Raw genomic sequence first — 15,853 nt, 5'->3', positions numbered from 1 at the left:
ACCAGTGGAGTATAGGGCAACTGATGTGTATAGGAGAAAATGATGTATCTGAGCAAGAAATACCACCTTGGAAGCAAATCATACTTGCAAACGAGGAGTTTTCTCAGAAACACCTGGCGAGGTGAGGGATGGGAAGAGCGTGAAACAATAAATGGTAAATTCCTGGGAGTTTATAAGAGCTGCCAATTAAAGGGCCGGGAAGACAGCCCCAAAGCACCGGGCTTTGGCCGGGCCAGGCTCTCCGAGTTCTCCCCTCCCGAGCCGAGCCGAGCCGGGCTGTAACACACAGCGCTGCGGGGAGGCGCGGAGCGGTGCCAGGAGGGCGCGCCCGCCCGCCCGCCCGCGGAGCCCGGCCCGGCCCCGGCGGAGCGGAGGCGGAAGCCGCGCCGATGAGCTGTGCGCGCTGGGCAGCGGCTCTGCGGAGGCCCGCGCTGGGCCGAGGTAAGAGCGGAGTGGCCCTGCCTTGTCCCCGCCAGGATGTGGGGACGGTGCGCTGCCATCGCCCTGGCCGCACTGGCCGCGGCCCTCTGGCTGCGGAGTGGCGAAGGTACAAACCTCCGAGCGCCGGCCCGGGCGGGAGGCGGGGCCGGGTGCTGCCGGAGCCCCGGGCGGTCGGGCCGGTGCGTGCTCCCCACGGGGGGAAAGGTCGCCGGGCCAGGCAGCCCCGCCGGGGCCTGGGCCGAGGCGGGAGGGAGGCGGTGGCGGCCTCGCGTGACGCTCCTGCCGGAGAGCAGAACCAAATCGAAGGGGCGGCAGCGGGGCCCAGCAGGATGCAGCCCACCCCCGCCTGCCGCGGGGGCCGGCCGGGCCGCTCACCTGCTCCGCGGAGGGACGGCCGGGGGCGGGGAAGCGCTCGCAGACCCGACCCCCGGCACCGCCTCAGGGTCTGCCGAGGGCAGCGGCTGCCGGCTCCCCGCGGGCCTGCGGGCGGCGCCGGCTGCGGCGCGGCTGTGTGGCGGCCTGCAGGGGCAGCGCTGCCGCGCGTCTGTGCGCCGGTGCTGGGGGAGCCCGCCCGGCCCGGCTCGGTGACACGGCGGCCGGGGCGCAGCGATGTCGCTGTCCGCGCTGGCGCGGCGCGGCGCGGCACGGCGGTGCGCGGGGGTGAGGTAGGCGCCGAGCGGAGCTGCAGCGCCCTGTGTGTGTGTGGGGGTGTGTGTGTGTAGGGACCGCGCTCCACTGCGGCGGGGAGGGAGGGAGGCAGGCGCACTGTGATGAGCAGAGCCTCCAAGTCCAGCCAGCGCCGTCGTCCTGTCGCTCCCAGCGGAGCCCGGGGCGGGGGAGCGGCAGCTCACGAATGACTGCTTGAGAGGGGGGAGGAGTGCACCGCGGCTCCGCGCCGGGTGCCTGTTTGTTTATTTTTTATTTGTCATCATCGTTTTCGGAGGGGTTTTTTTCCTTTTCCTTTTTCTTTTTTTTTTTGCCACCTCACTACCCCTCTTGTTGCAGGTGCCCGCAGCTCAAAGCGGCGCCTGGAAAGTTTTGTTTGCGGGCTGCGAGCGGCGGCGGCCCGGGATGCGGGTCCTGGGGCCCGGCTCTCCGCCGCTTCCCGCCGCACCGCGGCTGCCGGGGCTGGCGTAGGCGCCCCCTGGGAGAGCCGCGTGCGGGCATTAAACCCCCTCCCTCCTCCCCGCCGCCCTCCTCCGCCCCCTCCGTCCCTCCCTCTCTCCCTCCCTCCCTCCTTCCCTCTCCCCGGTGCGCGGCCATTGCAGTGACCCCGGCCGGCCAAGGATGATTACGAACACGCGGGGCTTCTTGTGGTCGGATCTGGAGACGCGGGCGCTGCTGGAGATCTGGGGCGAGGCGGACGTGCAGTCGGCGCTGGACGGCAACTTTCGGAACAGCCATGTGTACCGGGACGTGGCGTGCCGCCTGGCCGAGCTGGGCTTCGAGCGCACCCCCGAGCAGTGCCGCATCCGCATCAAGGGCCTCAAGCGGCAGTACTACCAGGCCCGGGACGGGCTGAAGAAGAACGGGCACGCCCGCAAGATATGCAAGTACTACGACGAGATGGACCGGATCCTCAGCTGCCGGGGGGGCCCCGAGGGCGCCCCCGAGCCGCTGGCCCCGCCGCCCGACGGCGCCCACCCGCCCGCGGGGCCGCTGGCCGCGCCGCCCACGCCGGGCACGCCGCACAACAGCCGCTCGCTGGACGCCGAGCTGGACGAGGACGCCGGGCCGGAGTCCCCCCGGGACAACTTCACCGAGGATTCCGGCGAGTGCTCTTCCTACGCCGACCACCCCATCAAGGTGGAGTGCCCGTCCTTCGCCATCCCCGTGCCGCCGGGGGACGGTGAGTACGCTGCGGGCTCCCGGCGCCGGGTGTCCTCCCCTCACCCCGCGGGCTCTCGCAGCCCCACTGCCGGCGCTTCTAAGTGGCTTTTTCCTTATCCTGCTGCTCCTGCCCCGTCCTTGGCGCTCCGAAACCCGCCCGTGCTACCCCCGCTCGTGCACCTTGCGCGTCCCCGTGAACCGGGGCTGCTGCGGGTGCTGCCAGTGCTGCATGCCGGGGAGGGGGAGATGCTGCAGACAAGGACCCCCGAGAGTTTTCATCGGCATTTGTCAATGGGAAACCCATGGAAAACTAGCGCAGAGATTATCGAGACAAAGTGTCAGGTAGCATTGTACAAGAAAATAAGCATCCTTCCCGCTGGCGTGTTTTCCCGTTCCCTGCAGACTGAGTGCAGTTTTGCTAAACTGCATTAAAACGGTATTAAAACGATGATGACGATAATACCTGAAAAATCTCCTTATGTTGCAGCTGGGCCAGAAAGCTACGGGAGAGCTTTTACGTAATAAATTGCATGAGTTGTTTCAGAAACACTGTTTCTAACTTTATCGGCTTGCGGACAGAAGCAGCCCTTTGATAAAGCCTGTCCTTTTCCTGAGCGTTCTTTACCCTCCACATCTGTATTGTGGAGCAGCGGGGGAAATGTTGCTTGTTTGTTTTCAATCTAGATTAATGCAGGGTTTTTAATACAAACATGAACCTGTCTTCAGAAGTTGACATGACTTAAGAATCAGCCAACTGGTTGACGTTTAAGCAACCTTCTTTTTACATTTAAACCCCATCAAAGAGTTGTTTACACTAATGTTCTTTTGAAATGCAAATCTAGAATGCCAACAGACTGAAACTCAATTTAGATTAATGTAATTATCTGCAATAGACAAATGAGGCTATACTATTTAATAACCTTCACTTAAACCTTTTTAGAAGATGAAAAAGACTCCCATTGTTGAAGTTTAGTACTACGACAATTAAAAAATGGCTCTGTGATTTTTGTGTTACCCTTGCAACTTGGTAGAAGTTTGTGGATTTGCTTTGGTACTCTGAAAGAAGTACTATTTATGTCACATAAATACAGCTTGCATTGAGAAAGTGTAACCTAATGCTTTGTGAGACGTTAGGTCACCTCTTGTAGGGAGACTGTTTGCTGCTTTGCTCTTAGAAAATTGTTTTCCATCAGAAAAATAATAGATTCTTTCCTTGCTTTAGGCTTTAAAGAAGTCAGTGCTCCAACTATTACCCCACCTCTCAATCAGCCCAAAAGATCAAAAAAACGCCATACCAATTTGACATTGGATAAAATGATGGAAAAGTTCCTGCAGCAGAGCATGGATACAGACGAGAAGTTTTACAGATTCGAAGAGCAGAGGCTCAAAATTGAGGACAAGCGTCGGGAAGCTGAGCATGCTCGAGAACTCCAGATGTTACAGATGTTGGGACAGATGTTGGCTGGAATTTCTTCTTCGGTATCACAGAGGTCACAGTCTATACCAACAAGTCCACCTCGGAGAGCGAACCATCGTTCATATGCGGATAACTTTAATTATAATGCTATGACAGCAACACTTTCTCCACCGATAGGTACTTCCTTCTACAGCATAAATAAAAGCTGGGGTACTTTTTAAAACTTCTGTGTGAAAGCACTGGTAGTAAGCAGCTTTTGAAAAATAAAAGCTAATTGGAATTATTTAATACTGTGGTGAAGGTGTTTGTCTGATGTCAAATGAAATTAAATCATTATTCGTACCATTGTACTGATTACTTAATACAGGTACATTAGTTATAACAAATTTTCATGAGCAAAATTATCCCTTTGGAACCCTGTAAACCTTGGGAACTTCTTTCCACATTCATGTCTGTACAGTGAAGTGAGAAGGAGTTGTATATGTTAAAGGCAGGTAGGAGAGTTGCTGGAAGCAATCTGGAAACATGAGTTACTCTGTAGCAGAAATATTGCTGCTGTTCTGCTTGAAGTTACCAAGCATAACCCAGTATATGAAGTTAAGGCTGTGCATGTGTTTTTTCAGGGCTGGGAAAAGAGAGGAGTTTTTCCTACGCTGAAGTAAGTCAGATGTTAAGATCTAGCTTCTTTAAAATAAATTCCTTTACAACAAAATTCTGAATCTTATAAATATTGTATTCTTGTAGCAGGTGTAATAGAAGATGAAAATATTTGCTTGTGGTTTTTTTTTCTACACCAGCTCTATAAATTCTATGGGCATCTGAGTTTACTTTAAAGTGAATGGCAAAGCTGTATCTCAAGAATTGGTATTTATGCACAAACTTCCTTCTGTACCTCATGTGTGGGCCAGAAGCTGATGGTAGCAATCATTATCAAACTTCTTGGGATCTGTGTGCCTGTGGCATTTATCTTCATCATAGTTTCTTTGTACCTGGAGATAGGCTGCATGGGCAGGAGGAAATCAGGGATATTCCATCAGTGCTGGAAGTAGAGTCAGACTGGAGCTTAGTGGCTGTAGCCTGCCATGTGGAAATGCAAAAACTCTTACTCTGTTCTAATTCTGATTTTCACACTGCTTGGAAGGAAAAAAAGTGTAGTTTGGAAAGAGGAAAAAAAAAAAAAAAAGGAAGCAGCCAGCATCAGTGATGAATGCCAGATCCTGAGGGGCATTCCCTGAGAGGTCCTTTCAGTTGTGTGTTAGTTATTGTTTCCCTGTAAAGTGCAGGCAGACTGGTGGTTAGGCCTGTTGAGGGTTTAGGCGGGCAGATCTGGTTGTGTTCCTTGAGTGGATAGCTGGTGTGTAGCATTTCCTGGTGGCAGCAGACTTTTGCCGATAATTTATGGGATATGAATGGATACAGTGTTTCAAATGTTCTCACTTTTAAAATTAAGGAAAACTGGTGTGCTTTAGAAAATCCCATAGGAAATTATTTAAGGTTCTAGACTGGGGTGAAGGTACCTACAAGGCCTTGCCATTACTTCTGAAAGTTTTTTCCTGAAAAGCTTAATTATGTGTAGCAACCTGAAACTGAGGTTCAATTTTTCTTGTTGGATTTCATCATATAGGTGTACAGGCATATTGCACAATGCAAAAATTCATTTTATTTATTTTACTGTAGCGAGAGCAATTCGAGATTCTAATCTTCTAATTGGCAAGGGTGTAAAAAAGTGTTTATGTTAAAATGTGAGCACAGTGCTTCAGGCAACACATCTTTTAAGGAATTAAGATTTAATTTGTTGAGAGCTGAATATGCCATAGTGATTCTGTAGGTAGAGTAGGGCTATATTAAGAATGGCTTTTTGCATAATTCTCTGCTTTCTCTCCATTTATTATGTAGTGATTTTATATTCACACGTGAACAAGAACCAGCAGCAAATAAACACAAGGCCTTCTTAGCAACACTGCAGTTTAAGGGTCCCAAGCTACATAATATTTTTGTGTGGTTGAAAACCAGCAAGTGTGTGAAGTGTGATTTAAAGAAAATAATCTGCCCTGTTTGCAGAGGAGCTGAGGATTTTGTTCTCCTTTGGGTCACTGCAATACTATTTTGGCCGTAATCCAAATCAGGTTGTGGGTTTTTTCTTTTATTTTCATTCCTTTCTTTTTTACCCGCCCCCCCCCCCCCCCCCTAGTTTTTATTATTTCTCAGCAAGACTGGGATGCCTGTATTCAAGAGCAAAAGATCAGCCAAGAGTATTTATCATTATTGAAGACTAAAGCATACTATTACTGAAGATTAGCATGTTTGGTTTAGATTCTGTGAAAGACAGAGAAAAAGATTTATTTTGCTGATAGCGCACAGACTTGGAATTTTCTTGTTTATTACATTTTTTCCCCTTATTATGCCCAGTACTTCTGGAACAGAAATTTTCTTTTTTTCTTTTTTTTTCCTTCTTTTTTCTTCCCCTCTATATTTTGGAGTTGAGGGTTTGGGTTATTGAGTTGTGTACAGCTGAAAATAAGGAATATCATGGGAATTATTTTCTACATAATTATGTTTTACATGTGTAGCAGTTCTTGAAAGCTTTTTAGAAAATCTGTAAAAAAGAAAGTAAGCATGGCTATGATCTAGAACACTGATATTAGCATTCAAATAAGCCACTCTTCTGAGCAAAGTTTTACAGGTAATGAGGAGCTTTTAAGAATTTGCTCTTTTAGTGTATTTGCTGCAGTTTATAGTTAACATATTGTTGATAGAAGTAGTGATCTTCACATTTTCCCCGTGTTAGGTAAATGTTTTGATTCTTTCTAGTTGTAATTGTTGAAGTAACTTTTTCTTCTAAATTTTTATAGCCTTTGGAAAGAGTAATTTGATACATAGCCTACTGAGTGTGCAGTTGTTTTAGTATGTGGCTTGACATGTGGCTTTGCATCAGAGATTTGGAGATGTATTATAGCTAAAAATGATCTTTGTGTGATATTTGTGATGTTTGCATCTAGTGTGTTGGATTATAGTTTTGCAGAAAGACTTTCACTATGCTTTGTAACCTCCTACCAAAATAACAAAGCAGTGATTCTGCTAAGAGGTGGAAGTCTTTAAGGGGATGCGAAATATAAGGTAGGGTGTACATTTAAAATTTGGTTTCAGTTGCTTTGTGCTTGCTCTGTGGATGTGTTAGTCCTTACTAAGTGTTCCTGTTTCAGTTGAGCTTAATTATGGAACTGATTTCAGGCTGAACTAAGAAGGTATTTCTAGTTACTAAATGTTCATGTAACTATTCTGGGTTGTTGCTTCTTTCTGTACCTGAGCCCTAAATTAGGACTGTGAACAGTCAGTGAGAATATTCTCTTCATCAGACCCTGAATGCATTTTTATAATCATCACCTTTCCTAGTTACTCACTGTTCTAAAGGCCTTTAAGTGACAAAGCATTTGGATTTTAGAAGTATGTCACTTTGTGTATCTTTGTGTGATTTTATTAGTGTACATGAGTGCTTAAAAGAAATGCTTGGCAATAGTTTAAGGAAGAACATTCTTTGAAGTAACACTTATTTTCTTCTTTTCAGTTATAGAGAGGTCTTTTTCACTGCACAGAACACACACTCTGAAGGATATGGAGAATATTTTCCAGCTGGTGCGCAATGTTATCCCTCCTCTCACAGGGAAAAAGCATAAAGGTCAAGATGGTCGTATAGGCATTGTTGGAGGATGCCGAGAGTAAGTTAAATAGAAATTTGATTTTTGCTTCTGATAAAGCTTCAGGATTTCATAACTGCCTGGAGAACCCATTCAAGCTCACCTTACACTTAAACCACAGTTTTCCAGAGAGCTCTAGGACTCCATCATCATGACCATGCATACTTAGGAAAGAATACAGTACCTTGCAGATATGTTGCCAAGTTTTTATACTGAATGTTATGGGAACTTAAAATGCTGTTTGTGTCTACCTTCTCTGTCTTTTTTGACCACCAAAAGCTGTTAGTCTTTTCCCATTGCATGGTGAGGTTTTAGAATAAATAGAGTAACACAGTGGCACATCTGATTTTTTGCCTTCTCGGGAACTGTGTCTCTTTTTTCTTATGCTGTGTTTTCTTGTAGGCATTTTATTTTGATAAATATTGGTGTTTAGTAGATTCTGTCAATGTCTTGTTTTATGTACTGGAGTAATGGAAATATCCTATTTCAGGGGAGAAAAAATGTACTGCATAAATCAGTTAAATGCTGTACTGACCTACAGCCAATTTTGGCCACAATACTTTGAATGAGCCACTACACTTTCCTTCTTTTCATTTTCCCCTTTTGAAAGAGAGATGACATCTTTCTCCTGTAAGAGAGATCTACTGTTGGACATCTGCTGTTAATAAACATTCCACAAAGAGCAGAAAAGTGCTGTCTTGTAGCTGGGTCAAATAGCCAGGAGTTAGAAGCTACTGGTCATAGGTTCATTCAACCTCTTTGTTGAAGTAAGCACTTTTGGAGGGTGATTGTGTTCATATCTCTCTCCTCAGTCTTTATAAAAAGAGAATTTAGGGCAAATGGAATCACAGTTTAGGCACTTTAGTTAAGCATCTAAAGCCAGATGGGATTGATCCAGGTCACAGATCCCATATTTAGCTTGCAAACAGTTTTTGGCTCTTGTTTTGTTTGTCTCTGAAGTTTGTCTCTGTTACTTGAGAAACTTTTGCTGGTTTATGGCATGATCTGTGTAAATATTTCTATGAAAGATCATTTCTCATGTCTGTGGTTCCTAACCTAAGTTTTATTTCATTTTAGATACACTGGAGCACCATATTTTGCTGCAATTACAGCCCTCAAAGTGGTACGTGTTCTTCTATACAAGTCCAAAGTGAACCTTTCATAATTTCTGTTGCCTAGATGTCATTTTTAAAACTTTGAGCTCTAGAAGGTCTTCTCTTGAGCAAAGAAAATTTTTCTTGGTTCAGAATTTGTAGAAATACTTTGTAAATGTGTCATTTATTGTGTTTCATTCACCATGTTTCCTTTCTCTGTATAAGGCGAAGTTAGAAATATTTCCAAAATTTGACAATTTCAGGGACTTGGATAGGAAATTTCAAGACTTGATGAAATATTTTCTGCAAAAGTGAACAATGAAATAACCTTAGATTATTGTTTAGAGTTGTGTTTTTGTGCTGTAGTGAATTCTTTGGAAATTTTTTCTGGACTTGATAACTGTATTGAATGAAACAACTTTCTTTCAAAATTTAAAACTTTAGACTGGTAAAATTTTTATATGTGGTAGGTTTAAAGATTGTGGGTGGAATTCCATGTAATTTCTAATAGCACATTTTATTTGCATTCTAATCTTCAGCAGAAGTATTTTCTAAGATTTTTTTTCCTAGAAGCATGAACTACCTTATTTTATTGACATATTAAATGGCTAAACAGACTACATAAATACAGGGTGATTGTTTAAATGTAAACAAGCCATGCTTACATAATACATCTGATTTTCAGAATGCTATATATAGTGTGTCAGTACTTTCAGCTCATTGTGTCTGTTTTTCTTTTTGAAGATTTCTCTCAATATGTAGGTAACCATCCCAGATATTTCTAACCACTTCTTCTCTCAGGATGCAAACCCTCAAAAATTTGAAACTGAAGTGATGTTTTTTAACCATGTTATTATAAAATCACAAGGCCACTCAGCTTTCTGTCCACTATTCTGTCCACTATGTGGGCAAGTCCTGTGGCAATACCAAGAGGTTCCTTACTGAGGTCACTTGATTTCAGACCATTACATCTGCACATAAACAGTCACAGTAGCTTGAAATGTTCAATGTATAGTGGTAAAACAGAGAAGACACTTCCTTGATACTGGGAAGTTTCAGTATGCATGACCAATACAAGATCACTGGTCTGGTCACTCCTTACATAATTTTATGTGTGCTCTGATTTTTTGAGTTGGTAGCAGAAGCTTGAGACTCAGCTCTTTAGCTTTAATGTTTATTTAACATAGGGTGTGTTGCCAAAATTGTGCCAGCCTTTTTCATGTATGAATTTTGCCTATTCAGTAAAAATGGTAGGACTAGAAATGTATTCATGGGTCACCATAGCTATATTTTCAAGTGTTACAATAGTATTATGGCTCTCTTAAGTAGTTTTACTCACGTTCATCTATGGCTTTTGTACATGAGACATTGTAGTCTTTGCTCATCTACAGATGAGAAACATTTCTCAAGTGAATAAAAATTTGAGATTTGCGTTTTCAGTCATCCTGTTAGCGAGAAACAGAAAAAAAATATATTGGAAGTTCCATACAAAAAGAACTGAATATTTCATACTAGTTTATGCCAAAATAGAAGAAACATCATAAAACTTGTTTAAACTACCGAGAGGAAAATATTCAGTTGAATTATTAGTTGAGTAATCTTTGGAATGATTAAGTTATTATTAAGTATAAATTTGACAATACTGTTTGCAAATTTTCTTTTTTAGGGTGCAGATTTATCCCATGTGTTTTGTACCAAAGATGCAGCAACGGTAATCAAATCATATAGTCCAGAGCTGATTGTTCATCCAGTTCTGTAAGTGACTTACAGTTTGTTTAAATGAGCTAGTCAGGCTTACTAGTTTTAATATTTCGGTCTGATAATTGATTCGTTTGTGTTATTTATTTTGCTCAGTTACTGGATGGGTGAGCTGGAGATCACAAAAACTCCAGGCTTTGTCCTTTCGTTATGACCAGTTGAATATTTAATATGGGACAGTCAGCTGTGAATTTCTTTTTGTGTCTGTCAAAGTACAAGTTTTAAAAAGCAGAGATCTTTCTTCCTGCTTCTCCCTGACTTGTTCTGTGGTTGTAATGCATTTAGCAGCGAGCAGCAGCAAGATCCAGAGCTAAAAATTGCTACAAGTCAGCATTTTGCAATCTGCATTTGAAAGGCAAATGGAGTGTGTTCTCTTGCTTCTTCAGTATTAATAGTATTTAATAGTAGAGTGTCTGTTTTCCTCTCACTACTGTGTATATAGACACCTAGGTAAAATTACAAGGCAAGAGAGATGCTAATTCTCCTTTTGCTTCATGAGTATGTTGTTTGAAATACACACCTGTTCTTGGGAATTAATAGATGTTCCAAAATTATATAAAATAAGGGTTTAATTAACAAGAAGAGGAAATTTTAATAAGTGACTGTCCTCTAATTGAGAAAATCAGTGTCAATGTGTGTGTGCTTCTCTGAATTTCTGTTCTGAAATGTTACTGATTGATGAACTTTCATAGGATAAATTTGTTTCAATTAGGTGTTTTGATTGTTTGCAATGAGCACTGCAAATTGGAATTAAGATGTGTGCCTTAGGTGTATGCCTGTGAGCTTAGTTCACACCAGTGCATGTCAAAGTCTCTTGGTGTACATAGCAAAGCTGTGATGAGGGTAGGAAAAGCATGATTTAAAAACATGTTTGTCAGATACTGCTATCAGGAAGGATTTATGACAGTAGGAATAATTTGGTGTCTGAGAACAAGAATGTGGTCTTCCTTACGGGGATGTCTGCGTTGGAAGTTGTAAATTTATTGCATTCTGAAGGTGGGATTCATTCCTGTTGCTGGAGACAGAAGTGCTTAGAAGGAAGGCAGCTAAACAGGGTTGTGTTTTGTTGGCTGCTTTTTTCCCCCACTCCCCAAAGGTAGAAGAAACCTGTAACTTTTTGGATTTCAGACAAAATAAAAATGATGTTTGAAAGCAAGGAGAGATGGGTAGGGTTTTTACCAGTATGACTGTTTATCTCTTCAGTCTAAAAAGCATCTCTTCTGTTGATGTTCTGTCTGATATCATATGATAGCAAATGCAATGGAGAAGCCTAATGGCAATATCAGCATTTAACTTGGGGTGTCTGGATGTCTTTCACTTGAGGTACACCAGATGGTCATCTTGTATGGTGATGAGTTGACCTTGCCTTGGGAAAAGCTTGGTTTGTGTATGCAGTAGTTCTTGATATCTGGTAACGGAAAATGTTAATAGGAGATATAGAAGCAGCACAGAGGAAAAGGGAGCTGAAAATAGGGTTAACAGTAAACTTTCTGTTCATGAAGAACCAAATCAGGCCTGCTAAGTAAGAGTGGGATTTTTTTATACACAGATTCTCAGTGTCTTCTCTGGAATTCAGATTTCAGTGAAAACTCTGATCTTTCTACCTGCCAAGAGAACTTTTGATTTTAAACTTCTACTCTGTCTATGAGTTCCTTCAGACATACACAGTATAGTTAATCTGCAGATTTTCATGTCCATATATCTTTTAAGTCTGTGACTCAGTATTTAATACTTTTAATAAAACTCTAATTCATTTCATACAGACAGCTGGGCTAATTGCATGATGCAGTGGATCTGTAAATCTTGTTTACATGACATTCAAAATGAAAAAAATGCTAGTATCTGAGTGTTCAGATTTTATTTATTAAATTTTCTCGGTTTTTTTAATCTGTTCTGCTTCATTCTCAAACCGGGGCAGAGGGAAAGAGAAAAGAGTCTTTTCTGGTTAGAAAGGAAAAAAATCTTGATTGACTCTACTGAGCCCAGGTTTTATTGAAATTTACACTAACAGCCTATTTTTCTGGCAAGGTGCTTTGTGTTCAGTGTTCCTCTGATCCTTTGTACGTGGTGGGGCGGTTTGCGCTCCGCGGGCACGGCCGGCTGCTCCTGCCTCGGAGCCTGATCCCTTAAACAGCCTTTGTGCCTCCTCCCGGCCGCGCTTCACGCATGGGGGAACCTCCGGGTAAAACCCACCAGAGCTATGCCATTGTTTGCTTTTGTGGCTCTCCTCAAAACTCTGCTTTGTTGTGATTTCTCCATGACCCTTCAGAGTAACTAGGTAGCTGTTGTGCCACTCTGTTATTATGCTAATCATAATTATGGCCCCGTGTGCTCAACTCCCTGTTTGAGCAGCTTGGCACTTTGCCAGGGTTCAGCTGCCATTTTGTACTGCTGGGAGTCTGACATTTTATCATCTTAGCTGCCACTGCTTTCTCTACTGCCTTCACCTCACAGGGGATCACCTCAAGGGAAAAAAATGCTCTTTTCTTGCCCTCTCTGGGTGCTTGGGCTCTTTGGGCTCATTAGAGCTGCTGTTGTGGATCTTTGCCAGCATGACTGGTGAAGGCATGGGAGAGTTAGAAGTTGGACTGGGGCGTTTCAGGTCTTTGGCAACTGTCTGTCACTTGAAGGATGCAGAGAATGGTATGTGAGAATGATTGAGCAGGATTGCAGAAGGAGGGTTATGAAAATGAACATCCATCTTGCAGCATTGCCAAGGCAATTCCACATGATCTCAGATGCAGTCCATCCCAGGAATCCTTTTGGTGTGACACTGTGTTTTGGGGACACCCATAGTGCCGCTTTCTGTGGTTTTTGTTTCTTGACTTCATTCCCTGTAAGTGAATGTGAGAGCTGGGACTGCATGTGACAGCCTGGGATCTGGAAAAATGAAACTTCAGCACCTGGCTTTGTGTCCTCACTACCTGAGCAGAATAAGGAAAGCAGGATGTCTAGGGGTGTGAATAGTCAGTATTATAAATAGTAACTTTTCCTTTTTATTCAGGGATTCTGTCAAATGCATTATGTCCCCTTCCACAAGGACGTGGTATTATTCAAAAATTGACCAGCTAACCAGTTCAATATTGATGTCCAACTAACATTCATATTGATGTCCAACTTCTTGCTTTCCTGTGGAGAAGCAAAAAATGCGTATTGCAGAAGTTGGGGTCTTTGAATAGTGGAATATACCCAGTCTTGGTGACATCTGCTCTCCTTGGTCTTGTCACTGCTACCTCAGGTTTGTGCTGCACTTTCCTGTTCTGTCAGCTAATAGGCTCCTACTGTAAATGCTTCACAAATACAGGCAAGATAAAACCTAGCTTTGGCATTTTATTAAGTTTTATTGCAGGTGTTCTCTGTGTGGATTTTTGCTGTACATGTGTGCACACTTCCTGCATGCCTTTCTAGAGAAGAGTTTTCAGCAGCTTTTTCATATTTGCCATGGTAGTGGCCTGGCTCAGATCAGACTGAATAGACTTCTTGGATACCTGTGCTGGGTTACCTTATCTTGTCCTGGTAGGCAAGTGATCACAGAGCTAAATGAGCTGTAGGAACCCAGGTGGTTGTATGTTGAAAGAAGAGAGAATAAATCTATTGTGCTATTTTCCCCTTTTGCCGGGATTTTTCATAATTGTACAGAGATTTTCTTCTCTGTAGGCCAGAAAAGAGCCAGATAATACTGAGTAGCCCCCTTGTAAGCTGGTCATCAGACAGTTTGTAAAGTCAACAGTCAATATACTCCTTGATCCTCCAGGGTTTTATCAGAGTAGAATGAGATCATTGATTTCTTGTGGTGCCAAAGAAGTGACGTAATTCTACATTATCCACCAAAAAAGCCACCCTTGAACAAGGCATGGATTTAGAGCTAAAACCTTCCTCTTAGCTGGTTATATCTCTGGGTTTGTGTGGACTAGGAAAGATTGTCAGAATTACTTCAAGTCTTACAGTTAATTGCAGAGTTCAGGTTTGGGTTGCATTTTGGAAAAGATTATTCATTTTAGTTTGAAATAAGAATAATTGGGAAAAAAGTACTTCTGAGGCTGGACTGTTTGTTGAGGGCAGCTATCTTTAATGAAGAAACTCAGTGAAGATCAGGGTTTCTGGAACATATTTTACCTAGTTTTATTGAATTTTGTCTATGTTTTGAGCATTTGAAAAAATCATGAAAGTGAATCATGGCTAGTTGAGGCCCTGATAAGTTACTTGAGCACTCTGAACCAGTGCCAAATCTCTTAAAGAAAGCCCAGCAATAATCTTAATATTTTTGGTCTCCTGTAATTTATTATGTGAAGAGGAGATGCAAAAGCATTGATGCAGTGTAGAAGGATGCTCATACCTTCTAGCTGTAGGATAGCTATTAAAGATAGCTATTAAACACTACTTTGGTGTAATGCTGGCACTGACCTCACTTTTGGATCAGCTGCTGGAAGAAGTGCAGAGTTATTGTCACCAGGGAAAGTCAGGGAATAAACAGAGATGCCTCCAACAATCAAAATGATGTCTCATAGGCGACTTGGCTGCTGGGTCTCCTGCAGCAAAGATGAAGGAAGATATAAACTTTTTGATCATTCTTCCAAAGCCTCATTTAGACATCAGCCTGGCTAGAAATCACATGAGAAAGTCCAGTTTTTTTTCTTAAGTACTTAGGGGGAGATAAAGGTCAATTTGTATGTGCAGACTTAGAGAATTTATATATTTAAACTGTTTCTTGTTCTGTCATGGAGTGCTGTGGCCAAAACTTGCTTATGGACCTGTTTCCTGTGTCCAGCTTTCTTGGCAAAAAACCGCTCCTTCTTTGCTGTGTATTGCAGAGTGAATAAAAGCAGGGAGGTTTATTCACCCTGTGCTATAGTCCCTTTCCTTCCTGTTGTTGCAGAGGTCCCCTGTGATTCCAGCAGAGGTTTTGTCACCTCCTCAAAGTGTGAGAAGTAGCCACAGATTTTTAGCATTGCTGCAGGGAGTTCTGCTGTCCTTGCTGCTTTCTGATATGTCAGAAGGAGATGTACTCCAGTTTGATCTGGCCAAATTTATCTTCCTGAATACTTGCCATACTGCTGTGGTTTGAAACCGGGATCAAATTTCTTTGGTGTTCAATCTTTCCTGAGTTTGACTGAAGGCAGGCATCCCTGGGGTTTATTTTTGAAGGTTTTAGGATCCCCCCCTTTTTTTCCCCGGATGACAATAAGCAAAGCAGCTGTGTAGGTTGAGACCTGTCCTGTCTTCTCATGTGTTCACAGCTGACTGGAAGTACTCTAACCTTCTGGGTATTCAACTGTTGTCTCTGCCTTAAGGGTTGAGTGCAAGGGCTACCATGTGATCAAAGCTTGTCACTTTATTTACTGATTTTAATATTAAAAAATAAGGGGGGGGGCATTATTTTTCTTTTTCTAGGGACATTTTAAATGTGTTTCTTTCTGAGGGACATTTCATTGTCATCTTCTTTCTATGGCTTTTAAAGTCACAAATTTGGTTGATTGCTGTCCATTTGAAAAATATTAGCCAGATTGTATTTATCAATTCAGTTCATGGGAAATATAATGGGTCAAGAGCATTTCCATGAACTCTGAAAATAGGAGGTCAAGACATTTGGGTATCATTATGCTTTTGGAGAGGATTGT

The 15,853-nt window shown here is 43.3% G+C and overlaps 1 protein-coding gene across 5 annotated transcripts in view; it reads left to right on the top strand.

The window, feature by feature from the left end:
* Window positions 1–357: 357 nt before the first annotated feature.
* Window positions 358–15,853, top strand: part of NAXD (NAD(P)HX dehydratase) — a 50,862-nt gene continuing 35,366 nt past the window's right edge. Inside the window, exons 1-6 of one of the 5 annotated variants that reach the window (XM_063149969.1) lie at window positions 362–441; window positions 1,710–2,290; window positions 3,494–3,865; window positions 7,254–7,404; window positions 8,461–8,506; window positions 10,144–10,232. In XM_063149969.1, coding sequence (XP_063006039.1) covers window positions 1,729–2,290; window positions 3,494–3,865; window positions 7,254–7,404; window positions 8,461–8,506; window positions 10,144–10,232 — 1,220 coding nt within the window. In that variant the 5' untranslated portion in view covers window positions 362–441; window positions 1,710–1,728. Of the gene's footprint in view, window positions 548–1,069; window positions 1,107–1,709; window positions 2,291–3,493; window positions 3,866–7,253; window positions 7,405–8,460; window positions 8,507–10,143; window positions 10,233–15,853 lie in introns of those variants that run through there. The other 4 variants (XM_063149968.1, XM_063149970.1, XM_063149972.1 and 1 more) reach the window with 4 other exon arrangements.

Source organism: Melospiza melodia, chromosome 2, assembly GCF_035770615.1.
Source record: "Melospiza melodia melodia isolate bMelMel2 chromosome 2, bMelMel2.pri, whole genome shotgun sequence".
NCBI classification, from domain to species: domain Eukaryota; kingdom Metazoa; phylum Chordata; class Aves; order Passeriformes; family Passerellidae; genus Melospiza; species Melospiza melodia.
This window is presented reverse-complemented; position numbering and strand designations above follow the sequence as displayed.